This window comes from Erpetoichthys calabaricus, chromosome 16 (assembly GCF_900747795.2).
Source record: "Erpetoichthys calabaricus chromosome 16, fErpCal1.3, whole genome shotgun sequence".
Classification (NCBI taxonomy): Eukaryota; Metazoa; Chordata; class Cladistia; order Polypteriformes; family Polypteridae; genus Erpetoichthys; species Erpetoichthys calabaricus.
Window position 1 is genome coordinate 77089538 of NC_041409.2, and position 17745 is coordinate 77107282.

Sequence of the window (17745 nt, forward strand, 5' to 3'; positions counted from 1 at the left end):
GAGGAATGTGTGGAATGAGCATAACCGTCAGTACTGAAGCAAACCTTTGGAGACATTGTGAGCAGGGGTGTAAAATGGGTGGTATAGTGAAGGGACCCCAACAGACAAGTAAAACTCATTTTTGATTCATCTTTGATTCTTGTCTCTTGTTAGGATTTGGCAGCTAGGTTTATTTTTATTTGTTTTGGTTTCATTTTTTTGTTACATACTTTTCTCTATTTAGCTCAGTAAATAAATCATCTGTCCATCTCTCGGCAGTACACAGATACACCACCTACATTTGTCATGTGGAAAAATTATGGTTTGCTATATTGGATCTGCGATCTTGAAAGTTGAAAAGACAGTTACACATTTGTATATTGCCAACCATAAAACACCTACAGTAGGTATCAGTTTTGTTTGGAATCAGTTAATAAAGATATAGAACCTCCATTGTTAATGTATCAAGGGGATGAAATCAGGGGGAGAAGGAGGGGCGCCCAGGTTTCATGGTAGTCTGTTTTGTCCATATGAACAAACTCCTTGAGAGTAACTATGCAAAACCTGGTCCAGATTGGTCAAAGGGTTGAGGATTGCATAAGACAGGCATACAGACATTCTACTGTATTTTAGATATTGTGAAAGAATAAACTGAGAGATCATAAAGGTTTGGGGCACTGAAGTGATCTCCATATATTATGATAGAAAATAAATTGAAAAAAAAAGAACAAAACAAGTCTTCTTCAGATGGTTGTTGTTGTTGTACCGTCCCAAGATGGAAGTTGAAGTAGGACACTCAAAGTAAGAGATGGGCTCGGTAGACCAGGGACAGGAAGTGATGTCACCATATGCCAGTCCGTCAATCACTGTTTCTGCAGAGAGAGGCAGAAAAGAGGCATTAAATGACACTGCCAACCCCTTGGTTTGGAGGGTAATTACTTGTACTATCAAATTAGCCCTGAGGTTGTCTCCCAATCACACATCTGACAATATATATAGATTGTTGATTATTCAGTGAAACGAGAGGTTGAAATTATGTCACAATTCTGCTAGTTCTGGGAGTGTTGGTTCTCTAAGCTGGGAGCTACCACTTTGAAGGGCAATTGCATGAAATTTCATACTGGGAAGCTCATATTTATCATCACATCAATGCCATTTGAAAACCTGCATGTCTAGTAAAAGACACTCATTTCAGGAAACAAGACAATGAAAGATATTAACAACAGCCAGGATTACAGAAGAAATAGTCAATATATGGACACCAGGTCATTAGATCCTAAGTGGGTTATCAACATAAATGGCTGGATATGTGCACTGCATGTCATTGTACACATCAAAACTAGCAGCATTAGACAAGCAAATGACAACGACTGATTCACCAGCAGACACATCCCACAGACACACCAGCTCCCATCTTTTCTTTCTCTCTGAGAAGTTCGTCCAGTATCATTTTCATCATGTCTCTTTTTTTTAAGGTGTCAGAGTAGCTCGTAATTGTACTGCCACAGACTGTGAAGGCAGTGGTTATTTTTATAAAAGATCAGAAGACGAGATGCAAGCCAACAGACAAGCAAAGATCCATAACCAGGAAATCAAATGAACACTGAAAACAAACCCCTGAATCGTTGACAGTATTCGTTACACAAATGTCATTTTGCCAGGAACACTGAGTGAATGCGCACTAAACTCTTTGTTCTTTTCTCTGTAAACTTGGATGAGATGAGGAATTGCTCAGCATGGCCTTTACACCACCGTCTTGCTGCTGATGCCACATCCAGGCCATTTCAATAGCAGCCATTCCGGAAAATGGAGGTGCCCATGACAACAAAGTCGGTATCAAAAAGGATTCAAAAATATTTTGGCTAATTTAAATAAACTTCAAATAGAAAAAGTATTAAGAAAATTAAAATCTGCCTATTCCAAAGCATAATATGAACCTGAAAAGGTTAATTGAAACACCCCAGTAGAACATAACAAAATGCTAACTGTAACAAATCATAACAAAAGTGAAAAGCTGTGAGGAAGGAATGGCTCTCAGGAGCTACTGTGTCATTAAACCGAAACTCACCCACCGTGCAGACAATACTCCTTTTCTGTTGCAGTAATCTCACTTTACTCTCCATCCACTTGCTTGGCCTGATGAGGGTCATGGTGAATTGAACAAGCTAGAACACCCTGTCTTCAGCACCAGTCTTTTACCGAGATATACAATACGTGAACTTGTTGTCATCAACTGCTATTAATCACAGAACTTGTGACAAATTGTTGAAATGTCAACTGGGCCAAACCATTTACTTCTCTTATACAGGAGCAAAATAACAAATAGAGCAGAAATCAGAAAAGCCGTTGGCTATTATAATGTTTCCCATTTAGGTTTGTCAGGCTTGTCATTGGTCTTCCTTCCTATAGGTGGGTTGTTTTCCAAGTAAGCCACCACCTTCCTTTATACCCCCTGGACTGGAAGGGTCGGGGTTAGTTGCCCTCACTGGGCGATTTCTCTTGGCCGAAAAAGTGATAAGTTGGTTAGCAATCACGCCGCCTCATGTTCTGGGGTGGTAGTGCTTACCTTTTGAAAAGCCAGGAAGGTGACCCTCTGACACACATGTGTGATATTGTCTTCAGCAGGGGATCCTCTCTAGATGCCAAAACCACTTCAACTGGTTGGACTTGATTCAGAGAAGCAGCAGCTGTACTCTGTTGTCCACTCATATCCACTCTGTTTATGGACAGGAAGACCGACAACCCTCCTCAGACACCTCATTTCAGCCATTTGAACAGTACCTTAAGGGTTTCTTAATATGTCTGCAGATATGGTGCATTAACTTAACCCATGGGTTTAACAGTAATAATGGCTCCTACTTCTGTGCAGGTTCTAGTGTGATCATCTTCTTGGCTGTGGTCGTCTTTTTCAAGATCCATTTGGTTGTAGGGCGGTGTTAATGCAGTTTGTAGTGCACTTAGACTTGTGCTCCATTTTGAGATTTTGAATCAGACACTTTCATTGCTAGCTTAAATTTTATCCTCAGAAGACCAATGGCCACCTCACCTCTTTCATCTGAGAGCTCCTGTTTTATGGTGTTATTAGACACCTGAGAAGAGCTTGAAGGATGATCCTCAGACACGCCTCCACGACGACAAGGTTTAAAGCTTGACCAGAAAGCCAGCTGGGCCACACTCCGGTCGGATGATGTGAGACATGCTGTGTTCTCAAAGACAGGTCCACGTCAAGCTGGCATTGTGTGTTACTCGGGACTGTCAGATTTGATAATAAGAGCAGCTTTTTCTTTTCTGTATTTCAGGTCCAGTTGTCCAACGTCAAGTCCAGAATGGACCTTCTTCAGATGATATTGAAGTACAAAGGCGGTAAGAGACACGGGTTGGGGGTCATCTTGCTTGCCAGAATAATGGATATATCTGGTCATGTGACTGTCTTGCCAATGTGCAGAGGACAGTGGGCTTTTTCGGACCCTACCGACTACAACTCTTGCTGCTTGAGTATGCCTAATGTGGTTGGAGCTGGCTTTGATTTACATTGCCATATAGACTGGTATTCTTGTGTCACGCTGGATATGAGAGGAAGGCCACTTTTATCGGGAGCCTGGTGAGGTCAGGCCTCTGTTGGCCTTTTGTTGAGTCCAGTGCAGGCCTTATTAGGGGGATGTCTGCCTCATTAATAATGTAGGTTGGAAGCATGTCCTGTCATTCTGTTCTTCTGTTGTTGTAATTTGGTTTGGCACTAAATGGTATTGTTAAAGTCACCAGCAGTGGATGGCAGATTTTACAAGACTGACTTATTGGAAAAGCAAATGATCACAAGCCCACTTAGGACTCTTTGGAGGGAGTAGAGTCAAGTCTCAGCCCTTGCTGTTTTGGGCCTGCTACTTTGGTGGTCCGTTCACCCCTATCCTTTGCTACCCTACAGGCAGATGATGGAGCAACAGCAGCAGTTTCAGGCACAGATGGAGAGGGATCGACGAGCTTCCACGTCAGGTGAGCAGTGAGACATTCAGGATGGTGATATTTGATTGAGGAGGGAAGCTGAAGTGGGAGTGGGAAGTGCATTGAGAGATAGATACTGGTGGGGTGGAAAAGCAGGGCATGTTTCCTGGTGGCAGAGGGCTGTATTCAGGGATGGGGGGGGAGGTGTTTGTTGTTCAGGATCTCAGGCTCTATAGCTGCGTTGACTGTCACCTCTCCTCTCCTGTTTTTCTTTTCACCCACTCATTTTTGATTTCTTCTTTCTCTGTTCGCTGTTTGTCTTTTTAGTGACCACCCTTCAGATCAAAGTTTCATCGTCTCCTTCTAAGTGTCCCTCACCCCCACCCGAGTACAGCATTTTCAAAACAGGATCTGCCCCACCACCCTCTTACGCCAAGGCCACCTCCTCCTCTTCTTCACGCTCTTCTTCCTATGAGCGGGACATGGCGGATTCAGGTGCATCTGCTGCCTCACTGCTCTCCACTTCTTTTCCTTCTGCTTCATCACCCTCACTGCCCAGTGTTGGCAGCCCACCTCGCAAGGCCCGACAGATTCCTCTGTCTCCACCACCTCCTGGCCTGCCTCCGAACCCTGCCACCTGGCCGCCCATGTCCGTATACTCTCCTCTGCCCCCTGCTGGCCCTGTGATGATGCCAATGCACACTCCAGCTGTCCTCCCGGTTGCACTTCCTCTGATGCCTTTACAGAATGGCAGGTTCAAAAGCCCTGGTGACCGTGGGACTCAAAGGCCAGGGTCTGATGCCATCCCCTCAAATGGGCATCCGGAGGAGCCAGCCATAGCCTGGGCTCCTAGATCAATCTCTGCTGTAGCTGGGGGCTTCTGCCAGCCACAGTATCCCTCTTACCCACCAGTGGCACAGGCCTACCCACATGACTCCCCACTGGTGAACTCACCGCCCTCATACACCAGTGTGTCGGAGGTGGCCCTGGCCAAAAAGAGATCCCCTCTTCCTGCACCCACTGCAAGATTGAGTAAGTACTTCTGTGCCACCTGCTGTGCTGTTCTAACCAGCCCAGCCGTTTGCTGTGACAGTGTCACTTGCACCAGGCAGGTGACTGAGCCCTGCCTGCCAGATTGTATGTGTGTCTGTCTGTGAGTTGCATCTTATAAGAAGTGTTTGCATGAGTGAAACCACCCATGTGTGAATGTGTTTATCTGTGCATGTGTGTGACTAATAACTGTGACATATGTACGAACATGTGTGTGCATGCATGACAGAGAGCAAAAAGATGTACTTAATATACATGTGAGTATGGGTGGGCTTACAAAGTCACTGAGATACGCAACATATTCAGAATGTGTGTGTGTGTTACTGATGGCTGCACTCTCTATACACACATATTGTCTATGCGGTGCCTATCAGAAGTCTTCACCACTTGGAAAATTTCAACATTGAATCACAGTGGTTTTAATTTGACGTTTTGATGATCAGCTCAAGTAAGACTCTTAAATCTTAAAGTTAAAAGGGACCTCTGCAAAGTGGTCTAGATTGGTTACAACAGTGAAACACAAAATAACTGATCACATAAAGATTTCACCCCCTTCAAGTCTAGATTCAGGAGATGCACCTTTGGCAGCCGTTTCACTCTTTCTGTTCTTTGTGCACAGGTCTTTCACTTTCTCTATCATCTTTGCACTTCTCTACACTGTCATTATTCTGCATTTTTCTTTGTAAGACTGCTCAAAGCCTTTCAAGTTGCATGAAGATGGTGAACGAACAACCTTTGTCAAGTCCGGTCACAATTTCTCACTTGGGTTGAAATCTGAACACTGACGTGGCTAAGCCAAGACATTCACATTGTTGTTTTGAAGCCATTCCTGTGTACCTTCGGCTTTATGATTAGGGCCGTTGTCTTACAGGAAAGCAGATTGTCTCTTAAGGTGTACATTCTGGATTTCTCCAAGTTTTGCTGCATTCCTTTTTGACCTTGCAGTGCCTAATAGGGCCTTCTGCAGAAAAGCATCCTCACAACATGATGCTGCAACCACTGTGCTTCACGGCAGGGGTGGTGTGTTTGTGATAATGGGCCATGTTCAAGCATGGCAGTTAATTTGGTAACGAAATAGCTCAAATTTGGTCTCATCATACCATTGAACCTTCTTCTATCTGACTTCAGTCACATGTCTGCTAGTCTCCCATAAGGCAGCAACTAATGAAGCACTCGGACACAGTTGTTGTGTGCGCAGTCTCACCCAATGTGGCTTGTCAGTCCTTCAGATGTCTTATGGACCTCCTGGTGGCCTCCATCATTAGTCGTCGTCTTGCACAATATCATGGATTTCTTTTATGTAAATGTTCCAAAATCACTGCAAAAGGTTCTGAGTGTGTGTGCGCATATATATATATATATATATATATATATATATATATATATATATATATACAGTGGACCCTCGGGTCATGACCGTAATTCGTTCCAAAACTCTGGTCGTAACCCGATTTGGTCGTGACCCGAAGTAATTTCCCCCATAGGATTTATGTAAATACAATTAATCCATTCCAGACCGTACGAACTGTATGCAAATATATTTTTTTAAAGATTTTTAAGCACAAATATAGTTAATCATACCATAGAATGCACAGCATAATAGTAAACTAAATGTAAAAACATTGAATAATGAGAAAACCTTGAAGAGCAGAGAAAACTAACACTGCAATAGTTCGCGCTATAGCGCTACAAACCCCTCGCTAAAAACACTTTTTTTTTAACATTTGAAAAATCCATAATTTAATAAACAACCAAGAAAAGTAACATTGCAACAATGCACGCTACGAACCGATCGCTGTAAACAGAAGTGAAGTGGAGGTTAAAATCCAATAGAAAAAAGTCTTCATTAAATACAATGAGGTTAAAATAATGCTGGAATCAGTCTCTTTAAAAACAAGTCCAGTGCATTCTTTAACTGCATTCTCGGCATTATGCGGCCAGCCCTCTCTCTCTCTCTCTCGCTCGCTGCACAGGGAATGCACAGTGAGAGACTGAACCTGTGTGGAAATCATCGGCGCACACAAACCGAAAGGGAAACTGGCTTGTTTGTATACCGAGTGTGTGGTCGTGAACAGATGCAAAAGTTTGACGAACATTTTGGTTGTAACCCGATTTGTACATGTTCAGAGACGTTCGTGAACCATGGTTCCACTGTATATATATATATATATATATATATATATATATATATATATATATATATATATATATATATATACTGTGTATATGTGTGTGTGTGTGTATATATATATATCTCTATTATAAAAGGAAATCCAGGGACGAGACTTTCTCGGAGATAATTTCAGGTCCCGCAAGACGAGACTTTTTGCCAAGAGATTTTGACAAGTCCCGCCCTCCTCTCAAACATTTACAACCTCGCCCACGGTCCAATCACTTCTCATTCGTTTGAATGCTATTGTCAGACACGGTTCCTGCGCTTTCAGCTCCAAGTGGGGTCGGAAATACAAGACAAAACGTAGATGACAAAGTAGAAAATCGTAAAGAGGTTCAAAAACATATGCAGAGCAGGTTAGAGATTATGAAAGTACTAAAATTCGAAAGTCTCAAAAAACTGATAGTAAATATCGCATTAGCTCTAACAAACAGAAATTATTACTCAGTGAAATAATGGAACAGCGAAAAGAGATTGAATTTATGCACATAGGTGATATGACAGAAGTATGTAGATATTATCGTCTAATTTGTGTTGCCATCAGGGAAAAGTATGTTTCTTCCCAAAGAAGAGGCCATCTGGGTTCAAATAAATTGGATGTTTATTATACAAAGGTACCACAGTCAAGCACAAAGCACAGGTTTTCTTTCATTCCAACACCTCTTCCTTCACCACTGCACTGCCCTCCACCAGTCGAGTGTTGCCTGGAAAAGGGAGTGTGGTCCCTTTTATTGAGGACCTGGGAGTACGTCTGGCACCAGGACTACTGCCCATTAAAAGTACTTCTGGGTCATAAGGAAGCCCAATATATTGGAGAGTGCATCTCCCTGCAGTGCCCCCTTGTGCTGCCAGACTAAACTCCCGGTATTCCCTGTTGGGTCCCGCATGGGCACCAATATGGAGGGCTGCTGCCATCTAGCACCTGGGGGGATGAAACATTCCTCGGAGACAGTCCTTCCCTGTTCTCTTCTTCGATCCCAGCCAGGGAAGGTGTTACACAATTGCATGGTCGGGACAGCTGTCCATTTGCTTGAGGCTTCCCGTCCGGGTAAGGAATCATCCCCTTGTTCTGTTGGGCTGTCCGTCCATCCACTTGGGGAGTCTCTATTGGGTCTGGCATCTTCTTCTCTCTTGGCCCGTAAAGAGATCCCCCAACACGCATGCATGACTTTGTGTGTGTGAGTATACAGTATATATATATATATCTGCGGTGGGCTGGCGCCCTGCCTGGGGTTTGTTTCCTGCCTTGTGCCCTGTGCTGGCTGGGATTGGCTTCAGCAGACCCCCGTGACCCTGTAGTTAGGATATAGCAGGTTAGATAATGGATGGATTGATGGATATATATATGTATGAGAGAGAGAGGGACAGATAGATGGATAGATAAATAGACTGTATATATTTATGGTATTCAAAAGATCTGTTGAGAGCAGCAAGTGAACTCTTTGTGTGCCATTCCTAAGCTTATATAGACATAGCTAAGAAGCAACAGCTAAAAAAATAGTAAATCATCCTATAGACTGTGGAAAGTTACTAAAAGTATCTGTACCTGTACACAGCGTATCACATAGTCCATCCTACACCATCTTTTAGGTAAGACTAAAATCAATTGTTTCTTCTTTAATAGTAATATACTGTATAGGAGTATTCATACTATATGTATAAAAGTGGTTTCTTTTATATATATATATATATATATATATATATAAAGTTCTTTTTCTTCATCATGTAGGATAGTCCACTGTACTGACTCCCCACAAGCTGGTCCTTTCACATACAGGTGTAAAACCCTGAACTGGTGACCTCCATTGAACTAAATCTGGAACTTGAAACACCAATTGGCTGCATCAAGGAGGATTTAGGGGTGTCAGACTTAAAGGGGGTGAATACATATTTGATAAATGATGTTGTGTTTTACATTCATAATTACTTTAGACCACTCTGCAGAGATCTATGTTTTCACTTTGACATTAACATGTATTTTTCTGCTGATCTGTGTCAAAAAAGCCAAGTTAAACCCACTGTGATTCAGTGCTCTATGACAGTCAAATATGAAAACTTCTAAGAAGGTGAAGATTTTTTAAAGGCACTGTAGACTTTATAGTATTGAGACAATTTGTACAGGTGGCATTGGGTCAGATGGGCAGAGGGGGATGCACAAAAAGATTGGTTCCATTAGGTTTGTATTTTCAAAAGAGGGGCCGACACTCACAAGTGGTGGTATGAGTTGTTGAGGGCTGCACAACTAACTAGTGCTCCAAAAGTGGTTAATCAGATAACATTGAAATGAAGACAAATTCACAGAAGACTGGCTTAGTGTCATTAGAAGTCCCTTAAACTGCAGGGCATTGGGGCCCTGCTGCATATACAGTATTGGAGAGCAGACATATTCCATCCAGTAAGGGTGCCTGGCCCTGTAGTTGTGAATTACAGCTCAGTGTTGTAGGAATACTTGCAAACAGGAGGCTAAGGACACTCAAAGAGCATTTGTAACCCTTGGAGATCTCATAGTAAACCAAGCCTGGAGTTTAAGAGCTGCTTTCTGCCAGTGGCTCATTAAATTTGGACAGGGTAGGTGAGCTGGGGCAAATGTTTATGCATTGGATAGAGGGTAATGTGGGTGAGACATTCCCACTGGACCAGTATTTTTTTGGCATTTCCCCCCTGTGATCATCCCTCCCTTGTATACTTTGTATAACAAAAAGTTTGGACTTCAGGGCTTATTGTTCTGGGTAAGGGTGGAGACAAAGGTGCTCCAAGTCACTATATACTGTATTGTGTATATGTGTGATAAGGTGACCCTATAATAGACACACTGTGTTCTCTAAAGCATAGGGTCCTCATTCCTTTTCACATGAGGTTTTTAAATTTAGATTTAGATCTGCCTAACTCCAACTATCAGAGTGCCCCTGGACTATCTGGTAGGGTCAAACTGTCCATTAACAGACTACTCTGACAGTACATACCCACCCAAAAGTGCAGCAAATCAAAGTGAGTAGCAACTACACAACTTTCTACCTCGGCCAGTGCGGTGGTCTAACCATACTGCTTCATGTCAGCTTGTGTTCCGCTGCATGCAATATAATGTGGAAATGCTCTGTTGAACTTTAACTTACCTGCTTATTGTTTCACTCACATGTTGTCATGGTTACTAAATTGCGTGAAGAGGTGCAGCTATAAAGCAGGATAAGCCATCAGAAAGGTCAATGCATTTCAGTGAAAAGGCACAGTAAGATTTTTATTGGGTAGTTGAATGCAATGAGGGTGGCGCTATATAGGCCAGGCACAGTATTTTTACAGTTGAGATTGGGTAATCTGACATTATGAGACCGGAACTAGAGAAAGGATCTACTGCACCTGTGAGGGAGGAGCTAGAGAGAGGTGTCACTACAACTGAGGGCGGAGCTTCAGATGCATAAGTCAGGGAGTACTGTAACTATGAGGGTGGAGCTACAGAGTGGGGGTCACTGTACTGTAGTTGAAGGCACAGCTGGAGGCCGAGGTCACATAACCTCAGAACAGAGACGGAGAGAAGAGTCACTGTCACTGTCAGGGGGTAGCTAGGGAAGGGAGCCACTGTAACCTGGAGAGTGGGATAAGGAAGGTAGTCACTGTTACTGAGGGGTCACTGTAACTAAGGACAGAGATGGGGGGGTCACTTTAGCTAAAACAGAGCAAGTGTGAGGGATCACTTTAACAGTGTGGGTGTAGCTACAAAGTGGGGGTCACTGTAAGTGAGGGTGCAGCTGAGACAGAGGTCACTGTAACCAGAGGACAGAGACAGTGAGAAGAGTCACAGTAAATGGGAGGCTGTAGCCAGAGAGCGGGGCCACTGTAACTGAGGCTAGAGATACATAAGGGTGAAGCTCAAGAAAGGAATCACTGTCACTATGAGGGTGGCGCTATATAGACCAGGCATTGTACCTATGTAGTTGACATTGGTTAACCTGATGTTATGAGACCAGAACTAGAGAAAGGATTTACTGCATCTGTAAGGGAGGAGAGAGGATCGAGGGATCATCTTAACTGTTAGGGCAGAGCATTCATTATGAGTGGTCACTGTAAGTGAGGGTGGATCTGGAGATAGATATGGATGACACTGAAGTGAGGGGGTACTGTAACTATGAGGGTGGCGCTAGAGAGATGTCACCATAACTGTGAGGTTGGAGCTACTGAGTGGGTGGTGTCACTGTAACCTGAGAACAGAGATGCAGAGGAGCATCACTGTAACTGGGAGAGCAACATAAGAAAGGCAGTCACTGTAACTTAAGGGACAGCTACAGAGAGGGGTCACTGTAACTGAGGACAAAGATGGGGGGTCACTATAACTGGGAGAGTGAAATAAGGAAGAAGGTTCATTTTAGCTAAGAACGGAGCAAGTGAGAGGGATCACTTTAACAGTGTGGGTGTAGCAGTAACTGAGGGCGCAGCTGAGAGAGAGGTCACTGTAACCAGAGCACAGAGAGAGAAAGAGAAGGGTCACCATAACTGGGAAGAAGGGGTAAGCAAGAAGGGTCACTGTAACTGAGAATGGAGACAGAGGGAAGGGTTGGTGTAACTGGGAGGGTAATGCTGGAGAAGAGGGATTGCTGTAACTGGTAGGATGAGATAAGGGAAATGATTCTTTATAGTTGAGGACAGAGTGACCACACTTTAACTGTGCTGGTGGAGCCAGAGAGCAGGGGCCTCTGTATCCGAGGGTGCATATGAAGAGAGAGTTCATTGTAACTAGGAGGGCGGAATAAGAAAGAGGGGTAACTGTAAATGAGGACAGAGACAGAAGAAAGGGTCACTGTAATCGTGAGGCTGTAGCTACAGCGTGGGGTCACTTGACTGAAGCTGCAGTTTGAGATAAATAAGGATGAGGCTGACGTAAGGGGTCACTGTTACTATGAGGGAGAAGCTAAAAAGAGTGGTCACTATACCTGAGAGGATGAGATTAAGGAGCCGGTGCAGTATAGCTAAGGACAGATTGAGTGAGAGCGATCACTTTAACTGCGAGGGTGGAACTAGAGAGTGGGAGTCACTGTCATCAGAGGACAGTAACAGAGAGAGGGGTCACTGTAACTGAGAGGGTGGGCTAAGGGAGAGACATCACTAACTGAGGGCACAGCTAAAGAGTGGGGTTGCTATAACCTGAAGACAGAGAGAGAGAGAGATAGAAGAATTAGTGTAACTGGAGGAAGTCAATGGAATGGAGAGACCAGGATAAAGAAGGAGGTCACTGTAACCAATGGCACAAATAAAGAGTGGTTGTTGTAGCCTGAGGACAGAGATAGAGAGAAGTTACTGTAACTGAGAGGGTGTAGCAAGATGGGGTAATGATTGTAACTGAGGCCAGGGCTGGCATGAGAGATCACTCTAACTGGGAGAGCATAGCTGGATAAAGAGAAGGCCGTAAGGATGGAGCAAGAGAAAGATCACCAGAGTACTGGGCATTGGTTAGCAGTAGAATGGGGGTTGGCACGTAAATTAGGGGACACTGTGGCAGAGCTGAGATTGGATTAAGTAGTCTATGAGGGTTGTGGAATAGGGAGGGTTAGATGGAGTAACTGACCAAGCAAGGGTCGAGTCTACTTGTACACAACAGGAGTGCAGTATTAGGATTTGCATTGGCTAACAGAGGGTGTGTTAAGCACAAGCAGTGTTAAGCTTCTTCTGATTCCACTGTTATTTGAGTTATACCTGTGTTTCTCGTGCAGGTCCCCCTCTCCCAGCCGGCCACCCGTCACTCACTCCTGTGGCTTCATTAGCACCACCGACTCCAATACCTCCTTCAAGTGGAGGACCTCCACCGCCTCCGCCACCTCCTGGCCCACCGCCACCCTCTGCCGGGGCCCCACCTCCTCCCCCTCCACTGCCGGCTGGTGGAGGATCAACAAGCATGGGTGATGATAGTCCGGGGTCAGGACTGGCGGCTGCCTTGGCAGGAGCCAAACTTCGCAGAGTTCAGAGGGTGCGTGATATCTCCTTCTCTCTCTTTCTCTTCAAATCTTATGGCCCCTGCCTTTAGAGTGCGGGGTGACACCCTAGAGACATATTTCAAATATTGGGTTTTCTAGACTGTGAAATCATGCCCCTTGTACTTTTCCCATAGTCTGAAGATGGTTCGGGGGGCACCAGTCCAGGTGGGGCAGCAAAGAACGAAGCCAACCGCACGAGTGGAGGTGGGGGCCTGATGCAAGAAATGAACGCTCTGCTCGCACGAAGGTCAGCAGGGAAGGTGGAAAGTGCTCCGTTTTAGAAAGTAAACTGGAATGTTTGACAGATATCCACATAATACTTGCACTCTTTCTCTTTCCTAGAAGGAAGGCGGCGACACAAACAGAAAAGCCAAATGAGAAGAAAGAGGAAGAGCTGCAAACCGTGAGTGTCCCACAGCCCATCGGAAACTGAAGGGTCTCTGAAGGCTGTCTTTTGCACTAACTATTAGTGTTGCCTTTTTATAGGATGATCCCAGCCCATCTCCGTCACCTGTGACCCGTGGGCCCAGCCAGCAGAACTCAACAGGTGAGGAATCCAACAAGTGCCAGTCTACCAGACCCACTGCCCCTATCGTATACACACCACCCCCTGTGGTTTTATTCACCTTGTATGACAAAAACCATTTTGAACTAACAGGACACGAGTTCCCCCATATTACATTTCATCAGTTGTACAAGATGGATGCTTTCTTGTTCTGCTACTGAACCAATTGTCATTCTTGATAGATCCTCTCAAGAAGCCGTGGGATAGAGCAAGTTCTACAGATAAGGCATTAGTATCAAGGTAAGCCACCAGGGGAGACCTGTGCTGTGAAAGAAGAGATGGATTGCATTCATCATCTTGACCAGCAGAGGGCAGTGTGTTCAGCCTTCACTGTGAACAGATCTCGAGTAGAGATGATGAATGGGTGCAAGAGGGCCTGGTTCACAATTAAAGTGGCACTGGGGATTTAGAGCATTTCAAAGCAATTTCATTTGTCGTCACGGACATTACACCTTCCCAAGTCTAAGATGTTTCTATCTTAGCACCTGCTTCACCTTGAGGCTCCTTCAATAACCTCCCTTTATATTTAAATCTTCTGCTGTCTGCAGTTGTTTCCTTGAAAAAAGTTACCTGTGTCAGTGTCCTCCCGATTATGAAGAATCAGGTCCAGATAACATTGTGTCTTCACTTTTATCAGTCGTCCTCATGAGTGGTGTGCCGAGGTGTATGTGCACTGATGTAACTGGGGTCCATGCTGTGTCTCTGTAGGGTCAAGTCGGGGGCTGGCAGTAATGACCTGGGCTCTGACACCTTCGATTTTGACAGAATGAAACAGGTGAGGCAATTGAATTGCATTGTGTTGGCGTGGTGCTCAGCCAGTGCTGAGTTTATTTTAATGCTGAGGCTTTCGTTCTCTCTTTGTGTCTTCAGGAAATTCTGGAAGAAGTGGTGCGTGAGCTGCATAAGGTGAAGGGAGAGATAATTGATGGTAAGACCAAAGACTGTTTTGTGTGTTCTCAGGATCCACTGGAGTGGGGGAGTGTACAATGAGCTGATGTCTACTGGTGGGCATCCACAACACAACATCAGCTTATAGTCATTGTGCACTGAGGGGACCAGTATGAGTCAATCTCTGGTAAGGGATATAAGAACAATAGTGATAACCAGTCAGAGTGGGGACCCCAAAGAGGATGAGTCATTGTTCACTTGGGAGTGTAAATGCCATCCATTCCAGAAAGGAGCATGGTGACCACTAGCGAGTTTGTGGACCACAGTAACTCAGCAGAGCAGAGGTCACACTTTCCACTATGGAGTAACCATGAGCCAGCGCCCAGCATGGAGTGTGGGAACCACAAGTAACTCTGAATGGTTGTCCACTTAGGAGTGTGTGGGCCACATTAATTTTGAGTCATTGACCACTAGGCAGTGTTGAGACCACAGTCACTGTGAGACAGAGTCCAAGGAAGTGTGGGGAACATAATCATTGAGAACAAATATTGAGTGGAGAGTGTGTGGACCACAGTAACTGTAAACCATTGTCCTCTTGGAAGAGTGTGGACCTCTTTCACTGGGAATTATTAACTACTAGTGAGTATAAGGACCACAGTGGCAGTGAGACAGTGTCCAGTAGGAGGTCTGGGGGATAACAATAACTATAGAGTACAACCAGTAGAAAGTGTGGGGACTACACTCTTAAAAATAAAGGTGGAAAAAATGGCTCATCAGAGTGATGCCATAGGGGATCCGTTTTTGGCTCCCAAAAGCACCGTCCACATGAAGATTTCAGAAAGAACTTTAGGTTTACTTAGATCTGTAACAGGTTCCATAAATAATCTGAAATTGACAATAAAAGATATGGGAAATATTAGTGGGCTGCTGGTCTTAAAAGGACTCTTGCTGCATATATATCATAAGCTGAGCTCAGGTGTTCTTGATTTGTTAGCATCCTGCTAAGTAGCCTCCAAATTTGAACCATTTTGTTTTTAATTCACTTATTAGGAACATTTTCAACTTTTTCATATGTAAAGATCCATTCTGAGGTGAAAAGGGTTCTTTGCCAAGCAAAGGTTCAAAAACGAACCTCACAACCCAGTAAAGAGCCATTAAAGAACCATTATTTATAAGAGTGTACAGTAACTGTGAGTCATTGCCCACTTGGGTCTTTAGAGACCAGACTTTTCATTTGGGTGTGTGAGTACCACCGTCATCATAAGCCGCTGTCCACCTGAGAGGGCCGTAGTTTAGAAGTCAAGCCATTGCATGCTGTCATGCACAGTCGCCTTATGGTGAGTGGTTTTGGTGACACCATTCATTTCATACAATGCCTGGTGGTCCATCACATCTGAGAGGGAGACTCAGTGTTCCAAGTGGAGTAACTGGGAGGGTGGAGGCTGCATGTGACCCACCAACTCCCTAACCCTCTTATTTTCTGTACTACTCCTTCCTCCAACACCTCACCACATCCCTTGGAACCTGCAGCTCCACAAAAGAAGGGTCCACATCTCCATTAGTCTTCCAAAGGCCTTCACTCCCCACCTCCCTGAGACATTATTTTTTCTCTTTTTTTTTTTTTGTTTTACAGCCATTAGACAAGAACTGAGTCGGATCAGCACGACATAACGTGGGGTGGGGGGGCAGCACGTCCCAGGAGGAGAGGACCGTGAGGGTCACCTGCACTGATTGTCTATGTCCAGAGACCAGAGCCAACCTGCAGCTCAAAGCTTTCAGTCTGTATTCTGTTCAAGTCTTAAGTTTTCAAGAACACACATTTTCTAGATTTTTCCGTTTAAGAAGTTGCACACCATTTTATGTCAGCCTTTTATATTTTATATTGGCATATATATACAGTATATATATATATATACTTTTTTTTGGTTCTGGAACTAAATGCAAGCACATCACCATGGATTGCTTTTTAGTTGCGGGGCATCAGCAGCGTTTTTACCTTGAGATTTGTTTTTTAATTATTATTTTTTTATGTTTTTCTTTTTTTTTTTGCCAACACAGAAGTATGAGATTATTGACAAAACCATTATGACCCTGAATTAGTTGTGGAAGAATAGAATTCTCTTTATATTGCAACCTTATCAATGATACATCCGAACACACAAGTATTTGTGATCCTGTTGATAATAAAATGTCTGTTGGCTGCGAGGTCCGCTTGTATTCATTTAGTTTTCCCCTTGATTTTTAAAAGTGGCTTCCAGTTGACACACTTTCCTGTTGAATCCCCATTTTAATAAAGCTGTGAACCATGTGAAAAGCGAACAAGAGGCTCTTATTTGATGTGTGAGTGTCAGATGTCGCTCCTACATGGCATTGCGTTCCAACAATGAAGTGGTGGGGCTTTATACAAGAAGATGTTCGTGGACCCTTTGTGGTTACCTGCAGTAATCTCTCACAAAAATGTGGTCTACTCTAAACCTAATCACGATAATAGGAAAATACAATCTTCTTAAACTAACGACACAAACAGTCGCGGCTTCTGAACACATCATTTAAACATTCACAGGCCAGGGTGGAAAAAGCAGGTGACCCTCAAGGCCAACGACTTCTCCTAACTGGACTTGAGCGTTCAGTCAAGGAGAGGAGGTTGAAGGTGTAGGGTGGAGGTTCAGTGCCATACAAAAAGTCTCAAAGTTTAGTTACTGACAGAATCGGTGCTCCTCTCAAGAACGGAACATCAAGCAAAATACTCTTAGAATATAGAGACTTGCATTAGAGACTTCTAAAGACCTGTGTGTTGCACAGTCTACCATTAGACAAGTTGTTTGCAAATGGAGGGAACTCTGCACTGTTGCTGCTCTCCCTGGAAGTTGTTGTCCTACAAAAATCACGACAAGAAACCAGCATGCAAAGCAAATGACGAGCAGACATCTCCTGAACTTCCCAAAGCCTCTGCTCACGTATACAACATAAGAAAAACGCAGAACAGTAATGGTGTTCATGGAAGGACACCACAAAGGAAACCACTGCTCCATAGAAGCACATTTGCTGCACATTTAAAGTCAGCAGAAGGCCACGGAGTGTTCTGTACAACGCTGTGAATGGATGAGACAAAAGTCTCTGAGAGAACTGCATGTTTGTATGTTTGGAGGAGGAGCAGCACTGCTCGCCAATACCAAAAGCTATTCCAATGT

At 44.1% G+C, this 17745-nt stretch overlaps 1 protein-coding gene across 6 annotated transcripts in view; it reads left to right on the forward strand.

Annotated features, from left to right (window-relative positions):
* Window positions 1–16868, forward strand: part of LOC114667188 (ena/VASP-like protein) — a 144518-nt gene extending 127650 nt beyond the window's left edge. For 3 of the 6 annotated variants that reach the window (XM_028822394.2, XM_028822391.2, XM_028822393.2), the window contains exons 4-14: window positions 3279–3342; window positions 3902–3969; window positions 4246–4950; window positions 12841–13094; window positions 13236–13348; window positions 13444–13504; window positions 13588–13648; window positions 13849–13906; window positions 14375–14441; window positions 14537–14594; window positions 16188–16868. In XM_028822394.2, the coding sequence (XP_028678227.1) occupies window positions 3279–3342; window positions 3902–3969; window positions 4246–4950; window positions 12841–13094; window positions 13236–13348; window positions 13444–13504; window positions 13588–13648; window positions 13849–13906; window positions 14375–14441; window positions 14537–14594; window positions 16188–16225 (1547 nt within the window). In that variant the 3' untranslated portion in view covers window positions 16226–16868. The remainder of the gene's footprint in view (window positions 1–3278; window positions 3343–3901; window positions 3970–4245; window positions 4951–12840; window positions 13095–13235; window positions 13349–13443; window positions 13505–13587; window positions 13649–13848; window positions 13907–14374; window positions 14442–14536; window positions 14595–16187) is intronic. The other 3 variants (XM_028822392.2, XM_051919900.1, XM_028822395.2) reach the window with 3 other exon arrangements.
* Window positions 16869–17745: the final 877 nt, after the last annotated feature.